At 46.2% G+C, this 15,340-nt stretch overlaps 1 protein-coding gene across 4 annotated transcripts in view; it reads left to right on the top strand.

The window, feature by feature from the left end:
- Positions 1-15,340, top strand: part of LOC126299559 (solute carrier family 22 member 5-like) — a 234,376-nt gene that overhangs the window by 159,966 nt on the left and 59,070 nt on the right. For all 4 annotated transcript variants that reach the window (XM_049991555.1, XM_049991554.1, XM_049991556.1 and 1 more), the window contains exon 6: positions 6,833-7,004. In XM_049991555.1, coding sequence (XP_049847512.1) covers positions 6,833-7,004 — 172 coding nt within the window. The remainder of the gene's footprint in view (positions 1-6,832; positions 7,005-15,340) is intronic.

Genomic DNA, 15,340 nt, shown 5'->3' with positions numbered 1-15,340 from the left:
TACTATTTGACGCTCTAATATGGCCTCGACGGCTAATTCTATAACAGGAAAACAGAACTGTGATAGCTCGTGACTTGACCGAAATCTCGTTCACAATGGCAGTAACAAAACAAAAAACAAAAAAGTTCAAATGGCTCTGAGCACTATGGGACTTAACATCTGTGTTCATCAGTCCCCTAGAACTTAGAACTATATAAACCTAACTAACCTAACGACATCACACACATCCATGCCCGAGGCAGGATTCGAACCTGCGACCGTTGCAGTCGCGTGGTTCCGGACTGAGCGCCTGAACCGCTAGACCACCGCGGCAATGGCAGTAACCCCTGAAAGAAATACTTGAACCGGTGGCAGTTCCTATTTTTTTTTTTTAGATTTACAAAACGTTTGAATTTATACGCGGTGCTTCGCATATTTTACTATTAAATATGGTCCTCCAGTAAACCAGTAATTATGAATTTAAAAAAGGGAAACAAAAAAATATTAAATTACATCAAGTGAATCAACAACTGACACCAATATGTTCACTAAAGTTCGATAAATAAGGAATAACTAAAGATTACATCATCTTTGATGGTCCTGTGGGGGTACAATAATGGCTCGAGGCACCTTGTATTTGTGCCAATGTCATGGTAGAGCCTGGCCTACATTCCCAAGTTGGTTGACGTTTTCCAGATACTCGTCTAATTTGTGAAAAAGACGAGTTGTCGGGTCTTTTATCTTCTCAGCGACGTATTTTTCTCCAGTCACGTCTTGTCTTTCTCTCGTCCTGGGCCACCTTGGGGCTCCTAGGCCCCACTTCAAACACCAGTTTTGTGGCGGTTGCAAACTGCGTATATTAGAGTCACATGTTGTTCCCCAAGACGTCGAGCCCTACAGCAGGGAGGGTTGTACCGTTGCTCTGTAAATTTTTAATTTCGTTGACGGGCTTAGATCCCGCCTCTGAAAAAGGGCGTGAGCGCCCGAATCATCTTCATAGTATTCAGTTTTCTATCTCGTTTGTGTGGAGTGAAAGTCATTCCTTTATACAGTACCACTCCCAAGTATTTCGTCGTCGTAGTCCAGGGCATTGGCTGTCCATCGATGGCAAGTCGCGTCGTCAGTTCCGGCCGTTTCCTCGTAAACAGTATTGCTGCAATTTTCGTAGGGTTCAGGGTGATTTTGTTGCTCTTTGGCCATTGTTCGGTGACAAGTTGTCGCTGAATCGTGTTGAGAGGTTGTTCGAAGCTCTTTCCACAGGCTAGGAAGGCCGTGTCATAGGCATACAGACTGGCCGTCCTGGTGGCTGTTGCTCTGGTGCCTCACAGTCCATCTTGCTAGTCGTCGCTGGTGTTGATTGTTAAACTATCTTCACCATCTGCTTCTTGGCTGCTGTTGCGGTTGGACATTATATTTCAGGAGGAGTGCCTGGTATTTTTAGGAGCCGCGCCGTAAGGTGCAGTGGTCTTTGTCGCAGTTAGCACATTTTGCTTTGGAGGTGCAGGGCAGGCTGCAGTCTTTGGTTCGATGGTCTCCATCGCACTTTACGCAGCAGGGTGGCATCCGGCATAATCTGCCGTATGTTCGAAGCGTTGACAAGTGTTTGCACTGTGTCGGCCCATCCTTGGGCAAAGAATCTTCAATGCGCAACCTCGTGTAGAGAAGGTACCGGATATGGTAGATTTTATTGTTGTCTTTAGCCTTAGGAAGGCTGACACAGTACGTGGGCAGCCTAATTAATTCACCACTGAATTTATCTCCTTCTCTCCTTTTATATGATGTACCCTGGGCTTCCTGGAGTTGACGTTCTGTGACCTGTGAAGGCAGTCGTTTGATCACTACATTAAGTTGCTTTTCCTTCAGTGGTTGATGTGTGGAGTTGGGCAAGCTGTAGGTCTCAAAAAATTTCAGAGCCTTTCTTTAATCCTCGAAGGACTCGGGACGGTGTTTAATCCGGTCCTTCTGGAAGATGGGCTTCAGGATTCCGGAGAGTTGTTGTTGTAGCGCATTATTCAGTTCCATATACTGGGCAGTATAGTAAATCGTCACTGGTGGAACACGTTTTTGTTTTTCTGCTTCAGATGCAGCAGCGGCTTGTTGTTCCGACGTTCCTAGGTTTAGGTTTCGTGTCTGCGTGGAGTCGTCCTTGTTGTCATCTCTGGGGGTAACAGGTGGGAACCTATTGGTAGTCTCAATCGTATCAGCTCGTCGTTTCTGAGGCTTCGCGTCTTCTTTAGAGTTTCTCCGATAAGGCTATTAGTGTCGCACTAGGACGAAACCATCCATTTCTGCAAAGCTGTTGTCTCCTTCCAGTGGTTCTTCGTCCATCAATTCCACGTTCTCGCCGAATTCCACCAATGTTGTCCTGTCCTGTTCCACATCAGGTTCGTCGTGAAGGACGCTACCGCGCGGAGGGTACGGTTTTTCTTCGTCCGTGAAAGTTTCAAGTTTGCGCTACGCCCACGGCTTCCTAAAACTCTCTTGTTTACTGGTAGAAGCGGCTGTTGGTGTCAGTTGTTCTGTCGTCGCCGGGGCGCCAGGCGGTTGCACAGCCCCGCCCGAGTGAAACGTTGAACTCTCATAAACCAATTCCATAGCCTGTGTCGTCTCTCTCCGATGTCCATCTGCCGGTGCCGAAGTAGTCATAAGTGGAGTATCCGATGGGGCCTGCGGCGGGGCAGATCCCGCAGACCGGCGATCGACCCTCTCCTGTGCGCGCAGCACGGTTTGCTCGCGTTGACATCGCGCTGTCGACTCCTGCCGTAGCTCAGTGCTCCGGTACTTAACGACGCATCGACCAATCGCTGTCCGAGCACGTGATGCCCATGGGTTGGCAAGTGTGGACCCTGGCGGACCTTGGCACACGAGTAGTTTGTACTGCCAACCCACACAGCTGCTGCACTAAGTTCTTCCCCATTATTATAAACAAGATCTGTATCATAGGTTAATAATAATTAATGAAGAAAAATATGACATTTGGCGTGCTGATCCGATGGTAATCTCTTTATCGTTTATCCTAGCAGTCACTCAGAACACAATTTGATTCAATGGGAGCGAATTTCTTACGACAGGATGTGACTAGAGTAGCATCTGTCGTCTTGACTCAATTCAGTTTATGTCCTCATACGTCAGCTACTGCACCTTCGCTAAATTGAGATGGCGAACGTGGAAAAAAGCCTTCTGGCCCCAGGGGCCAGAAATGTTAAAATTTTGACAGCGCCTAGAAATGGGTGGATCATAATAACAACACGATCCATCTTACCACTGATGCAAACATTCCTGTCTTCGTAACCAAACATCGAGGGCAGGCTGTACCCTAGCGGGGCACAGTGGACCAGAATGCTGAAAAAGTGCCCATAATTTTTTTAAAAAAAGTTAGGAGTTAAGAAGTTTCGTTTACTAAGTCAGTTAAAGTAATGTTGGTACTATTTAATCCTGCTTTTAGAAGCGGCCAGAACGTCGGATATCAGGTCCAGTGCAGCATTCATTTCTGAGGCGTGCGACGAGCTGCTTGGACTGGAAATGTACTGCATCGTTAGGATGAAATATTTTTGTTCAGCAAAATCGCACCTACATTTTTTAGTGGGGGCTATTCAGAATTTATTTACATCATCCAAACACGTCTCCGACGATTGTCTGGTTGAAGGCATATGCGACACTCATCGCTGAAGAGAAGGTGATGCCATTCTTGCGCAGTCCATTCCGCATGTTGTTGGGCTCATCTGTACCGCGCTGCATGGTGTTGTGGTTGCAAAGATGGACCTCGTCATGGATGTCAGGAGTGAAGTTGCGCACCATGCAGCCTATTGCACACGGTATGAGTCGTAACACGACGCCCTGTGGCAGCACGAAAAGCATTATTCAACATGCTGGCGTTGCTGTCAGGGTTCCTCCGAGCCATTGTCCACAGGTAGCGGTCATCCACTGCAGGCATGTCATCGACAGTTCCTATCTCTCTGTATCTCCTCCATGTCAGAACAGCATCGCTTTGGTTCACTCCAGGACGCCTGGACACTTCCCTTGTTGAGAGCAATCGAACCGCGGTATTGACCGTCTAGGCATGATTGAAGTACAGATAACACGTGCTGTGTACTTCCTCCCTGGTGGAATGACTGTAACTGATCGGCTGTCAGACCCTCTCTGCTGCTCATGCGTGGTTGTTTACATCTTTGGGTGGTTTTAGTGACATCTCTTTACCGTCAGATGCAGTTATGGTATTTATAGCGAATTCCGCTCATGCGAATCGTGCTTGCGGTTTACGGCGCATACGTTAGGTGACATACGTGAAGCAGACAAGTTGTGTGTGCTGCCCTCAGTGGTGAAGGAGGAACAACTAATCGCTGAGTATCGACTGAGCAAGTTGATTCCGTTGTGACCACATAATTTTAATAATTGGATTCCAATTTTTATCCAGCTGAAAACCGTTATCACGATTCATTAAATTATCAGCAAGACGTATTTCCACGGGTTCCTTAATTACAGAGTCCCAGAAGCTGGAAACTGGTGCTAAAATTTTGGTGTTATTGTATTCCATTGAATGTCCCATGGAAATGCAATGTTCTGCCACTGCTGATTTTGAAGGTTACCGCAGACGGGTGTCTTAGGTGTTCTGCACAGCGTTCCTGGACCGTTCGTGTCGTCATTAACGGATTCGACTAACTCCCTGCTCGTTGCTGGTGGACGGAAAATTACATTAATATTATTCTTCCTAAGCAATCTGCCTATTTTAGAAGACGCGTCCCCGGCATATGGAAGGAACGCCGTCGAGTTGCAGTCATCATCAGTCTCCTCAGAGCGTTGCTTCTTGTTATTATCACTGTGCGTGGTCTTCGGTATTTGACGCGTAGTTCCCCAGGGAAGCGTCCTGGGGCCTCTACTGTTCCTGATCTATATAAATGACCTGGGTGACAATCTGAGCAGTTCTCTTAGAGTGTTCGCAGATGATGCTGTAATTTACCGTCTAGTAAGGTCATCCGAAGACCAGTATCAGCTGCAAAGCGATTTAGAAAAGATTGCTGTATGGTGTGTCAGGTGGCAGTTGACGCTAAATAACGAAAAGTGTGAGATGATCCACATGAGTTCCAAAAGAAATCCGTTGGAATTCGATTACTCGATAAATAGTACAATTCTCAAGGCTGTCAATTCAACTAAGTACCTGGGTGTTAAAATTACGAACAACTTCAGTTGGAAGGACCACATAGATAATATTGTGGGGAAGGCGAGCCAAAGGTTGCGTTTCATTGGCAGGACACTTAGAAGATGCAACAAGTCCACTAGAGAGACAGCTTACACTACACTCGTTCGTCCTCTGTTAGAATATTGCTGCGCGGTGTGGGATCCTTACCAGGTGGGATTGACGGAGGACATCGAAAGGGTGCAAAAAAGGGCAGCTCGTTTTGTATTATCGCGTTATAGGGGAGAGAGTGTGGCAGATATGATACACGAGTTGGGATGGAAGTCATTACAGCATAGACGTTTTTCGTCGCGGCGAGACCTTTTTACGAAATTTCAGTCACCAACTTTCTCTTCCGAATGCGAAAATATTTTGTTGAGCCCAACCTACATAGGTAGGAATGATCATCAAAATAAAATAAGAGAAATCAGAGCTCGAACAGAAAGGTTTAGGTGTTCGTTTTTCCCGCTCGCTGTTCGGGAGTGGAATAGTAGAGAGATAGTATGATTGTGGTTCGATGAACCCTCTGCCAAGCACTTAAATGTGAATTGCAGAGTAGTCATGTAGATGTCATGTAGATGTAGAGTATAGCCATTCTCTTTAAAAACCTTCTCCAAATGCACTAGTTCTCCGTGAAGGCTATCAGCATGAGATATTACACGCGCCCGATGAATTAAAGTACTAAGAACACCGGCGTCTTGTGCGGGGTGATGGCAGCTGGACGCTTGAAGATATATATCAGTATGTGTGGGTTTTCTGTACACCGAATGTCCCAAAGACCCATCATACGTACGGCGCACTAACACGTCTAGAAAGGGTAAAGTCCCATCTTTCTCAATCTGCATAGTAAACTTGATGTTATCATGTAAAAAGTTTAAATGACAAACGAATTTTTCCAGTTGTTGTCTGCCATGAGGCCATAGAACGAAAGTATCATCTACGTAACGCCAGAAAACCGTAGACTTTAAGGCGGCAGACTCAAGAGCATTCTCCTCAAAGTCTTCCATAAAAAGATTGCCCACCACAGGGGACAAGGAACTCCCCATGGCGACACCGTCAGTTTGTTCAAAGCAATTTTTATTAAATAAAAAATACGTTGAGGAGAGAGTATGTTTAAACAAAGTCATCAAATCATCACTGAACAAGTTACGAATAAGATGTAGCGACTCAAATAAAGACACTTTCGTAAAAAGTGGGACCAGATCGAAGCTAACTAGTAAATCCGAGCTGTTCAGCTTAACAGTCTTCAAACGATTGATAAAATACTTGGAATTACGTATATGGCGGCAGCATTTAACAACATACGGCTTGAGTAAGGAGGCCAGATGGTTTGCAGTCGAATAAGTAGAAGGACGAATATTACTCACTATCAATCGTAGTGGAACGCCATCCTTATGAATCTTGGTCAGTCCATACAGTCTTGGTGGAACAGCATTGTGTGGTCTCAGTCTCTTGATAGCTTGTTCAGGTAAAGTAGTATCGTTCAAAAGAGTAGCAGTTTTTTCTGGATATACGGCTCGTTGGGTCCTTATCGATTTTGCGGTACATAGTCACTTAGTTGACTATATATCTTCTCGTTGTAGGCTTCTCTTGTCAAACGGAAGTCACAAACAAAATCTATATCTTCTCAATTAAACTATGTGCAAGGAGACAAGGTTAAGTTGGTTGGCGTTGTTACAGGCATGGAACAAGTGGGCCCCAGCGCGCGGGTGCTGGCCAGCGCTATCATGGGCGCTGTTGACGTCATTGGGGAAATCCTCCTTGGGTTCCTTGCTTGGCTGCTACAAGACTGGAGGATGCTGCTGCGCATTGCTTACCTGCCAGGTTTCATCATGGTGTCCTGTTACTGGTGGTAAGATGTAGTTCAGCTCTGATATTTGGTTCCAGGTGTATTGTAAATCATTTGTTGTTTTCGGCCGTTTGGGAAGAGTACGTATAGTTTTGTGTCAAGCAGCCTAAAATCACACTCTGGTTGCCGGTAACTTGCCCGCTATTCAGAGGTTGTTAGCCAGGTTCTGTATTCTGTGAGCAGAGAAGGCGGGTTCATAACGTCTGTTTATAAAAGTGTGGGATAAAATTATATGTCTAGATAGAATTTTATGTTTTCGGGATGTTAAAGAATATACATTAGTGAAGACAAACGTCTTTGCCAAGATCGCTGATAATAACTTCCTTGGCAAAAAGTTTATGTACACTAATTTATTATCACAGATTGCCCCTTGCTTCTCCAAACGAGTAAGCGAAATGTCAAATAACATTCCTTCAGGTACAGTTTGGGCTGCTGCTGTATTGCCAAAAAAGCAAGGTGGTATGGTTCGTAAAAGAAGAAGAGGGGTTAAATTCCCTCTCCAGTCATCTTGATTTAGGTTTCTTTAACGAGCCCTTCTGGCCTTCTGGAAATCGCTAAGAAGGTCAGAAGGGCTCGTTAAAGATCACGGGCAATTTATTTCTAACTCTTGTACAATAGTAGCTTGTATTAAAGCACTCTACTCCCATAATGTCATTAATGTTCCTTCTCGAGAGTCCCGTGCTATTACAGAACATATGCTGTAGATCTGTGACTCATTTGCATTTCCGTCCTCGTTGCGTGAGCACTGCGTCATTCTATATATTCATATATCAAAATTTCTCTTCTCTTTCAAATAACTTTCAGGTGCCTTTTCTTTTAACCTAAAATACATTTGTAAAATCAATAGAGTTTAGTTGTCGGCCGATGGTACATACCTAACTTACTTAAGACCCATTTGCCTTCAGAATTATTACGTTTCCGAAGAAAAGTCTGCTCTCTTGGTATCATAATTAGCTATAGTCTTACTAATGATGTCATACAATTTTGAGTTGATTGGAACTTTAGGTTCCACACCAGAGTGTTCGATACACATATTTTGACGTACATTGTAAACTGAAGAATCATGCAAATAATCTGTCCCCAGTATTATAGAACATCATTTTATTCCAAATTGCTTGGAACCGTTTATTAATTTATTTAAACTTGTTGTCTTCATTTTTTATTTCATCATCACCATTTTACTTAGAGTAGTAAAGATTAATCAACAGTTTTTGAAGGGGGCCTCATCAATTTATCAAATAAATTTTCCATTAACCGTTACAAAATACACTCCTGGAAATTGAAGTGAGAACACCGTGAATTCATTGTCCCAGGAAGGGGAAACTTTATTGACACATTCCTGGGGTCAGATACATCACATGATCACACTGACAGAACCACAGCCACATAGACACAGGCAACAGAGCATGCACAATGTCGGCACTAGTACAGTGTATATCCACCTTTCGCAGCAATACAGGCTGCTATTCTCCCATGGAGACGATCGTAGAGATGCTGGATGTAGTCCTGTGGAACGGCTTGCCATGCCATTTCCACCTGGCGCCTCAGATGGACCAGCGTTCGTGCTGGACGTGCAGACCGCGTGAGACGACGCTTCATCCAGTCCCAAACATGCTCAATGGGGGACAGATCCGGAGATCTTGCTGGCGAGGGTAGTTGACTTACACCTTCTACAGCACGTTGGGTCGCACGGGATACATGCGGACGTGCATTGTCCTGTTGGAACAGCAAGTTCCCTTGTCGGTCTAGGAATGGTAGAACGATGGGTTCGATGACGGTTTGGATGTACCGTGCACTATTCAGTGTCCCCTCGACGATCACCAGAGGTGTACGGCCAGCGTAGGAGATCGCTCCCCACACCATGATGCCGGGTGTTGGCCCTGTGTGCCTCGGTCGTATGCAGTCCTGATTGTGGCGCTCACCTGCACGGCGCCAAACACGCATACGACCATCATTGGCACCAAGGCAGAAGCGACTCTCATCGCTGAAGACGACACGTCTCCATTCGTCCCTCCATTCACGCCTGTCGCGACACCACTGGAGGCGGGCTGCACGATGTTGGGGCGTGAGCGGAAGACGGCCTAACGGTGTGCGGGACCGTAGCCCAGATTCATGGAGACGGTTGCGAATGGTCCCCAGGAGCAACAGTGTCCCTAATTTGCTGCGAAGTGGCGGTGCGGTCCCCTACGGCACTGCGTAGGATCCTACGGTCTTGGCGTGCATCCGTGCGTCGCTGCGGTCTGGTCCCAGGTCGACGGGCACGTGCACCTTCCGCCGACCACTGACGACAACATCGATGTACTGTGGAGACCTCCCGCCCCACGTGTTGAGCAATTCGGCGGTACGTCCACCCGGCCTCCCGCATGCCCACTATACGCCCTCGCTCAAAGTCCGTCAACTGCACATACGGTTCACGTCCACGCTGTCGCGGCATGCTACCAGTGTTAAAGACTGCGATGGAGCTCCGTATGCCACGGCAAACTGGCTGACACACGGCCGCGGTGCACAAATGCTGCGCAGCTAGCGCCATTCGACGGCCAACACCGAGGTTCCTGGTGTGTCCGCTGTGCCGTGCGTGTGATCATTGCTTGTACAGCCCTCTCGCAGTGTCCGGAGCAAGTATGGTGGGTCTGACACACCGGTGTCAATGTGTTCTTTTTTCCATTTCCAGGAATGTATATTTGCAATACAGGTAAACACAGAAGGATTTTGGTGAAACTAAATATATAGACTGTTGAGTCAAAACATTATGAGCACGTGCTTAATAGCGTGTTGATCCACCTTTGGAATAAAACACAGCAGCTATTTTGCATAGCATGGATTAAATAAGTCATTGGTAGATTTCCGGAGGCATGTGGCACCAGATGTATATGCACAGCTCACGCTCTTCCCTTAAATTACGGGCCGGTTGTTTCTCGACGCGGAACTGACACCCGATAGCATCCCAGATGTGTTTCATGTGGTTCAGATCTGGCAAATTTGGTGTCCGAGACATCAACGCGAGCTCACTGTCTACATCTACTTCTACATCTATATGATTGCTCTGCTATTAACAATAAAGTGCCTGGCAGAGGATTCAATGAACCACCTTCAAGCTGTCACTCTACCGTTCCACACTCGAACGGCGCGTGGGAAAAACGAGCACTTAAATTTTTCTGTGCGAGCCCTGATTTATCTTATTTTACCGTGATGATCATTTTCCCTACGTAGGTGGGTGCCAACAGAATGTTTTCGCAATTCGAGGAGAAAACTGGTGATTGAAATTTCATGAGAAGATCCCGTGGCGACGAAAAACGCCTTTGTTTTAATGATTGCCACTCCACGTATCATGTCTGTGACACTGTCTCCCCTATTTCGCGATAATAAAAAATGAGCTGCCCTTCTTTGCACTTATTCGATGTCATCCGTCAGTCCCACCTGATGCGGATCCCACACCGCACAGCAATACTCTAGAATCGGACGGACAAGCGTGGTGTAAGCAGTCTCTTTAGTAAACCTGCTGCACCTTCTAAGTGTTCTGACAGTGAATTGCAGTCTTTGGTTTGCTCTACCCATAACATTATCTATGTGATCGTTCCAATTTAGGTTATTTGCAATTGTAATCCCTAAGTGTTTAGTTGAATTTACAGCCTTTAGATTTGTGTGACTTATTGCGTAATCGAACCTTAGCGGATTACTTTTAGTACTCATGCCACTCTCCTCAAACCACTCTAGCACTTTCCTATTGGAAAATACCATAGCGGTACGGAAATTTGTCAAACATGGTCGGATGCAGGTGGTCCATGATAATGTTCACGTAGTCCACAGCTGTCATAGTGCCTTAGATTGCTACCATAGGTTCCATGAAAGCCCAGGTAAATATCCCCCACAACATAATACTGCCCCACTGGCCTGCGTCAGTGGAGTGGTGCAGGTTTCAGTGGAGTGGTGCATGTTTCAAGCAATCTTGGGCTTGGATGAACCGTATCCGCACACGGCGATCGATCTGGGGTAACAAGAAACGGGATTCATCCTACCAGTCGACATATTCCCATTGATAATCCGGTGCCCACTGCAATCGTAATTGACGGTATCGTTGGATCGACATGGCAACACGTAAGGATCGTCTGTCACGAAGCTCCATGTTCAACACTGTGCACTGAACGGTGTGTATCGAAACGCTTGTGCATGAACCTGCATTGTTTCTCGTCTTCAGATCAAGCACAGATCGTCGCTTATCCTGCTTTACGGAGCAGGCAAGCCTCTGACTTCCACGTTTTGCGATGAAGTGTGCACATGTAACACCTTGTCGCCTACTGATGGTTTCAACGTCCTTCAACCACTCTCCACAGACGCCCATGTCAATAGGACGCGAACAACCGACCGGCTGTGCAGTTTGTGAGATGTTTGTTTCGAAGCGCCGGCTCATAACACTCTGTCCTTTGTTAAAGTGGGTTCCTCCATTTGCGATCCTTGTCGTGGTTGGAATGCTTCCTCATTCGTCTCTGATCCGCATATGCACGTGCCCGCCAGACGCCATATAGTCTCGCGCGTGGGATGTCGACAGCAGTCACAAAAGTGTTTCAAAATGCGGTTACTAGTTTCGACCAGCCAGTGGTCATCAGCTGAGTATAATTTACATGCTGCAAGTGGGAAGGTTCCCAGAGTGTTGTCAACGTAAGTACAGACAGCAGTAGGATGAGGTCAAGGTTTTATAGACAAAATAAAATCTCCTCTTTGTCTAATCATAACTGCCTTCATTCGCGAAAGTGATGGCTACAGGCAGATTTAGTAGTTGCATTCATTTAAATAATGTGAAATGCTTTTTTAAACAAATTATTCAAAAATGTCACATTACAGTAAAGAATGTAACTACAAAATCTGACAAAATGTCTACTGGACTTTGCCTATGAAACTTTGATCCTACCTACTGTTGGCTATATTCAGTCATGGATTGACGTCGGCTCGAACCCTGGGAGCAGCAAAATAGCAAATAATGTACCAGTATGTGTTAACCATATTTTTCAGTGAATAACAGGTATTACGTATCATTAATGTTTTATCACAAATAAAATTTGGTTACGATACAATTTCGTTTTCTTCTCGACATCGATTTTACTTTACAGTCTGGCCCATTTGTCCGCTCATTAGCGTCCATTTTTTGAGACCTGTGTCATCTTGAGGGTTAAGTCTCATCGTGTGCACGCCATGTTTTGTTGTCAAGCCAGTGCTTCCTTAATTAGTTGACAGTAGCGTACTAAAAATAAAAAAATAAGTAATTGATTAACGAAAACACACAAGATTCCATAAACCGCCAAATTCACTTTCTTATGAAACCTGAGTGTTAAAGCTATGGGTAGGCTATATTTTGTCGTATATCATTTTATGTAACAAAAAACTTTCCCTAAACGTGTAACCGTGCAGGTCAAGTTTCTAACACCCACTAAACCTAAAGTATTGTCTTCAAAGTCGTACTTATCGAAGTCGGTGCTGCTGTGAATAAAGAAGACGTTCTCTCTATGTTTAGGAATTTCGGAGTTTGTTGTGTATTCTTTGGAGTTGAAAGCTATGCACCAATAGTCGAGTCATAGACCAACGAGCAGCCACCGACAGCAGCTGTACCTAGTTTATATGCAGCTTTAGTAACTCGATTCCTTACGTTCTTCTGAGGAGAAGTGAACAGTAACTGTCTGTCTGTATTGGACTTCTAGTATAATCCTCTAGTCCTTGTCGCTAGCACTAGTCAGAAGCAGTAGTTACTTTGAATCGAGAACGATCTTTAAGTCGTTCTATTGCATGCTTCTGCCTCGAAGTAATGATAATAGATTATATAGTGTCTGATTTGAGTAGTGCTTTTCATTTCTCTAATTGTTTGCTTATTTTGCGACTTTGGACACAGCGTTACCAGACATTCACAAACCCCAAAGCGCCATAGTCACCAGACACTATTTGAATTACTGTCCGCTCGTAACGTCAGAAGGGCTTCAGTCTTTAATAAGTGAATGATAGCCAGGAGCAGCGTAGAAGTAGTACTTAGATTTTATCTAGTTACCGGTGCTATTTGTGTTCCAGTTGTGTACGGATACAGAGAGGAACTGGCCACTATCCAGGACAATTATAAACTGCGTTGGCCGTGTTCGACAGGTTTTAAGTTGCTGTCCTGGGATACGGCGGCTTTGAGGCACCTCGAGGGAAAGCTGTGGTACCTCTGGTGCCTGTAGCTTGCTTATGATCTATGTTATAGCGCCTTCCAATACGTCAAACCTGCCTGGTCTTCATTGAACTCAAGGTGTATGGCGAGCAGTGGTAGGCTCGCGAGTCTTGAAGCGGGAGGTGATGGTCCAAATGGCTCTAAGCACTTTGGGACTTAACATCTGAGGTCATCAGTCCCCTAGACTTAGAACTACTTAAACCTAACTAACCTAAGGACATCACACACATCCATGCCCGAGGCAGGATTCGAAACTGAGACCGTAGCAGCCGCGTGGTTCCGGGCTGAAGCGCCTAGAACCGCTGGGCCACAGTGGCCGGCGCGGGAGGTGAAACATGGACATCTGGTCCCACGGCTGTTTCCATACGCCTTAAAAACAGTTTCGAAGTCTTACTCGTTGCTGAGAGTAGAGTGCGGCTATCACGGGACACCTCGTACTGAGACCGAATCTTCCTGAAAGTTCCGGCAAACTGCAGAGGGAGGTCACTGAGAGGTTTAATGTTTATCGGATGACGGAACACCTCATAAAATAGCGGTTACTTCGAATAGAAAGGCAAGTGTCCTCTCACTATGTTTGTAGGGGGCGTCTCGTCCGAGATGTGGCCGGCTGCAAATTCTAGCTCTTATCGACTCGGATGACGGCTGCCACCTTCTTTTAGAAGCCATCCCCTGTTCCGATAAGCAGCTTACTGAACTGGTGAAAGTACTGAACCTCACACGTGAGGTGGACGCTGAACTAGCACTTTGTAGGATCGTTCATAGAACCGATCGCGGTCATTTTATTCGAACCTGTGTATTAGTCTTAAACCAGGGGTTCAGACGTGTCTATGATGATATTGGATTTAGATTTCTCGACCTCGTCCTCGGCTACCGGGTGAAGAACTGCGAACTTCCCTCAACAGGGCAACGCACGCAGGAATAGGCTACCAGAGAAGAAGAGTATGTGAGTGTGCACAAGTGGGATTTTAGGGTAGAGAAAACTCTCCACAGACCCACTAAAAGACCACATACTAATTCCTGAAATGGGAGAATATTATCCCTATTTATTGCAGAGGGATGCATTCATTACTGCAGACCGGAGAAATAAAATGTTAATACAGTATTAGTAATCAGCAGGGAAGTCCGTGCAAAGATCCCAGAACTCGCTTCGCTTACAGCCGGTAATAATGCCCACAGAGTACCAAGAACAGAAAGCTGGATGAAACCGGAAGCGACTATTAACAAAATGTTCCGATAGGAGAGCATATCGCAAATATAGGCTGGACACAATTAGTGGGAAGTTTATACCTGTAAAGAACACGATAAAATCTAGTCAGGTTAGGATAGATTTCGAACACGAAATCATTTGAGTGCAGGTAAGTGTTAAAGGTGGATAAAGTGTGGTGGCTGGTTCTTTCAATAGACCCCCCTGCCCCAAAAGCTGTAGTGGTGGGACATACAGAACGTTGCGCATAAAATTTCCTGATTATACACTCCTGGAAATGGAAAAAAGAACACATTGACACCGGTGTGTCAGACCCACCATACTTGCTCCGGACACTGCGAGAGGGCTGTACAAGCAATGATCACACGCACGGCACAGCGGACACACCAGGAACCGCGGTGTTGGCCCTCGAATGGCGCTAGCTGCGCAGCATTTGTGCACCGCAGCCGTCAGTGTCAGCCAGTTTGCCGTGGCATACGGAGCTCCATCGCAGTCTTTAACACTGGTAGCATGCCCCGACAGCGTGGACGTGAACCGTATGTGCAGTTGACGGACTTTGAGCGAGGGCGTATAATGGGCATGTGGGAGGCCGGGTGGACGTTCCGCCGAATTGCTCAACACGTGGGGCGTGAGGTCTTCACAGTACATCGATGTTGTCGCCAGTGGTCGGAAGGTGCACGTGCCCGTCGACCTGGGACCAGACCGCAGCGACGCACGGATGCACGCCAAGACCGTAGGATCCTACGCAGTGCCGTAGGGGACCGCACCGCCACTTCGCAGCAAATTAGGGACACTGTTGCTCCTGGGGACCATTCGCAACCGTCTCCATGAACCTGGGCTACGGTCCCACACACCGTTAGGCCGTCTTCCGCTCACGCCCCAACATCATGCAGCCCGCCTCCAGTGGTGTCGCGACAGGCGTGAATGGAGGGACGAATGGAGACG

This window comes from Schistocerca gregaria, chromosome X (genome assembly GCF_023897955.1).
Source record: "Schistocerca gregaria isolate iqSchGreg1 chromosome X, iqSchGreg1.2, whole genome shotgun sequence".
In the NCBI taxonomy this organism is placed as follows: Eukaryota; Metazoa; Arthropoda; class Insecta; order Orthoptera; family Acrididae; genus Schistocerca; species Schistocerca gregaria.
This window is presented reverse-complemented; position numbering and strand designations above follow the sequence as displayed.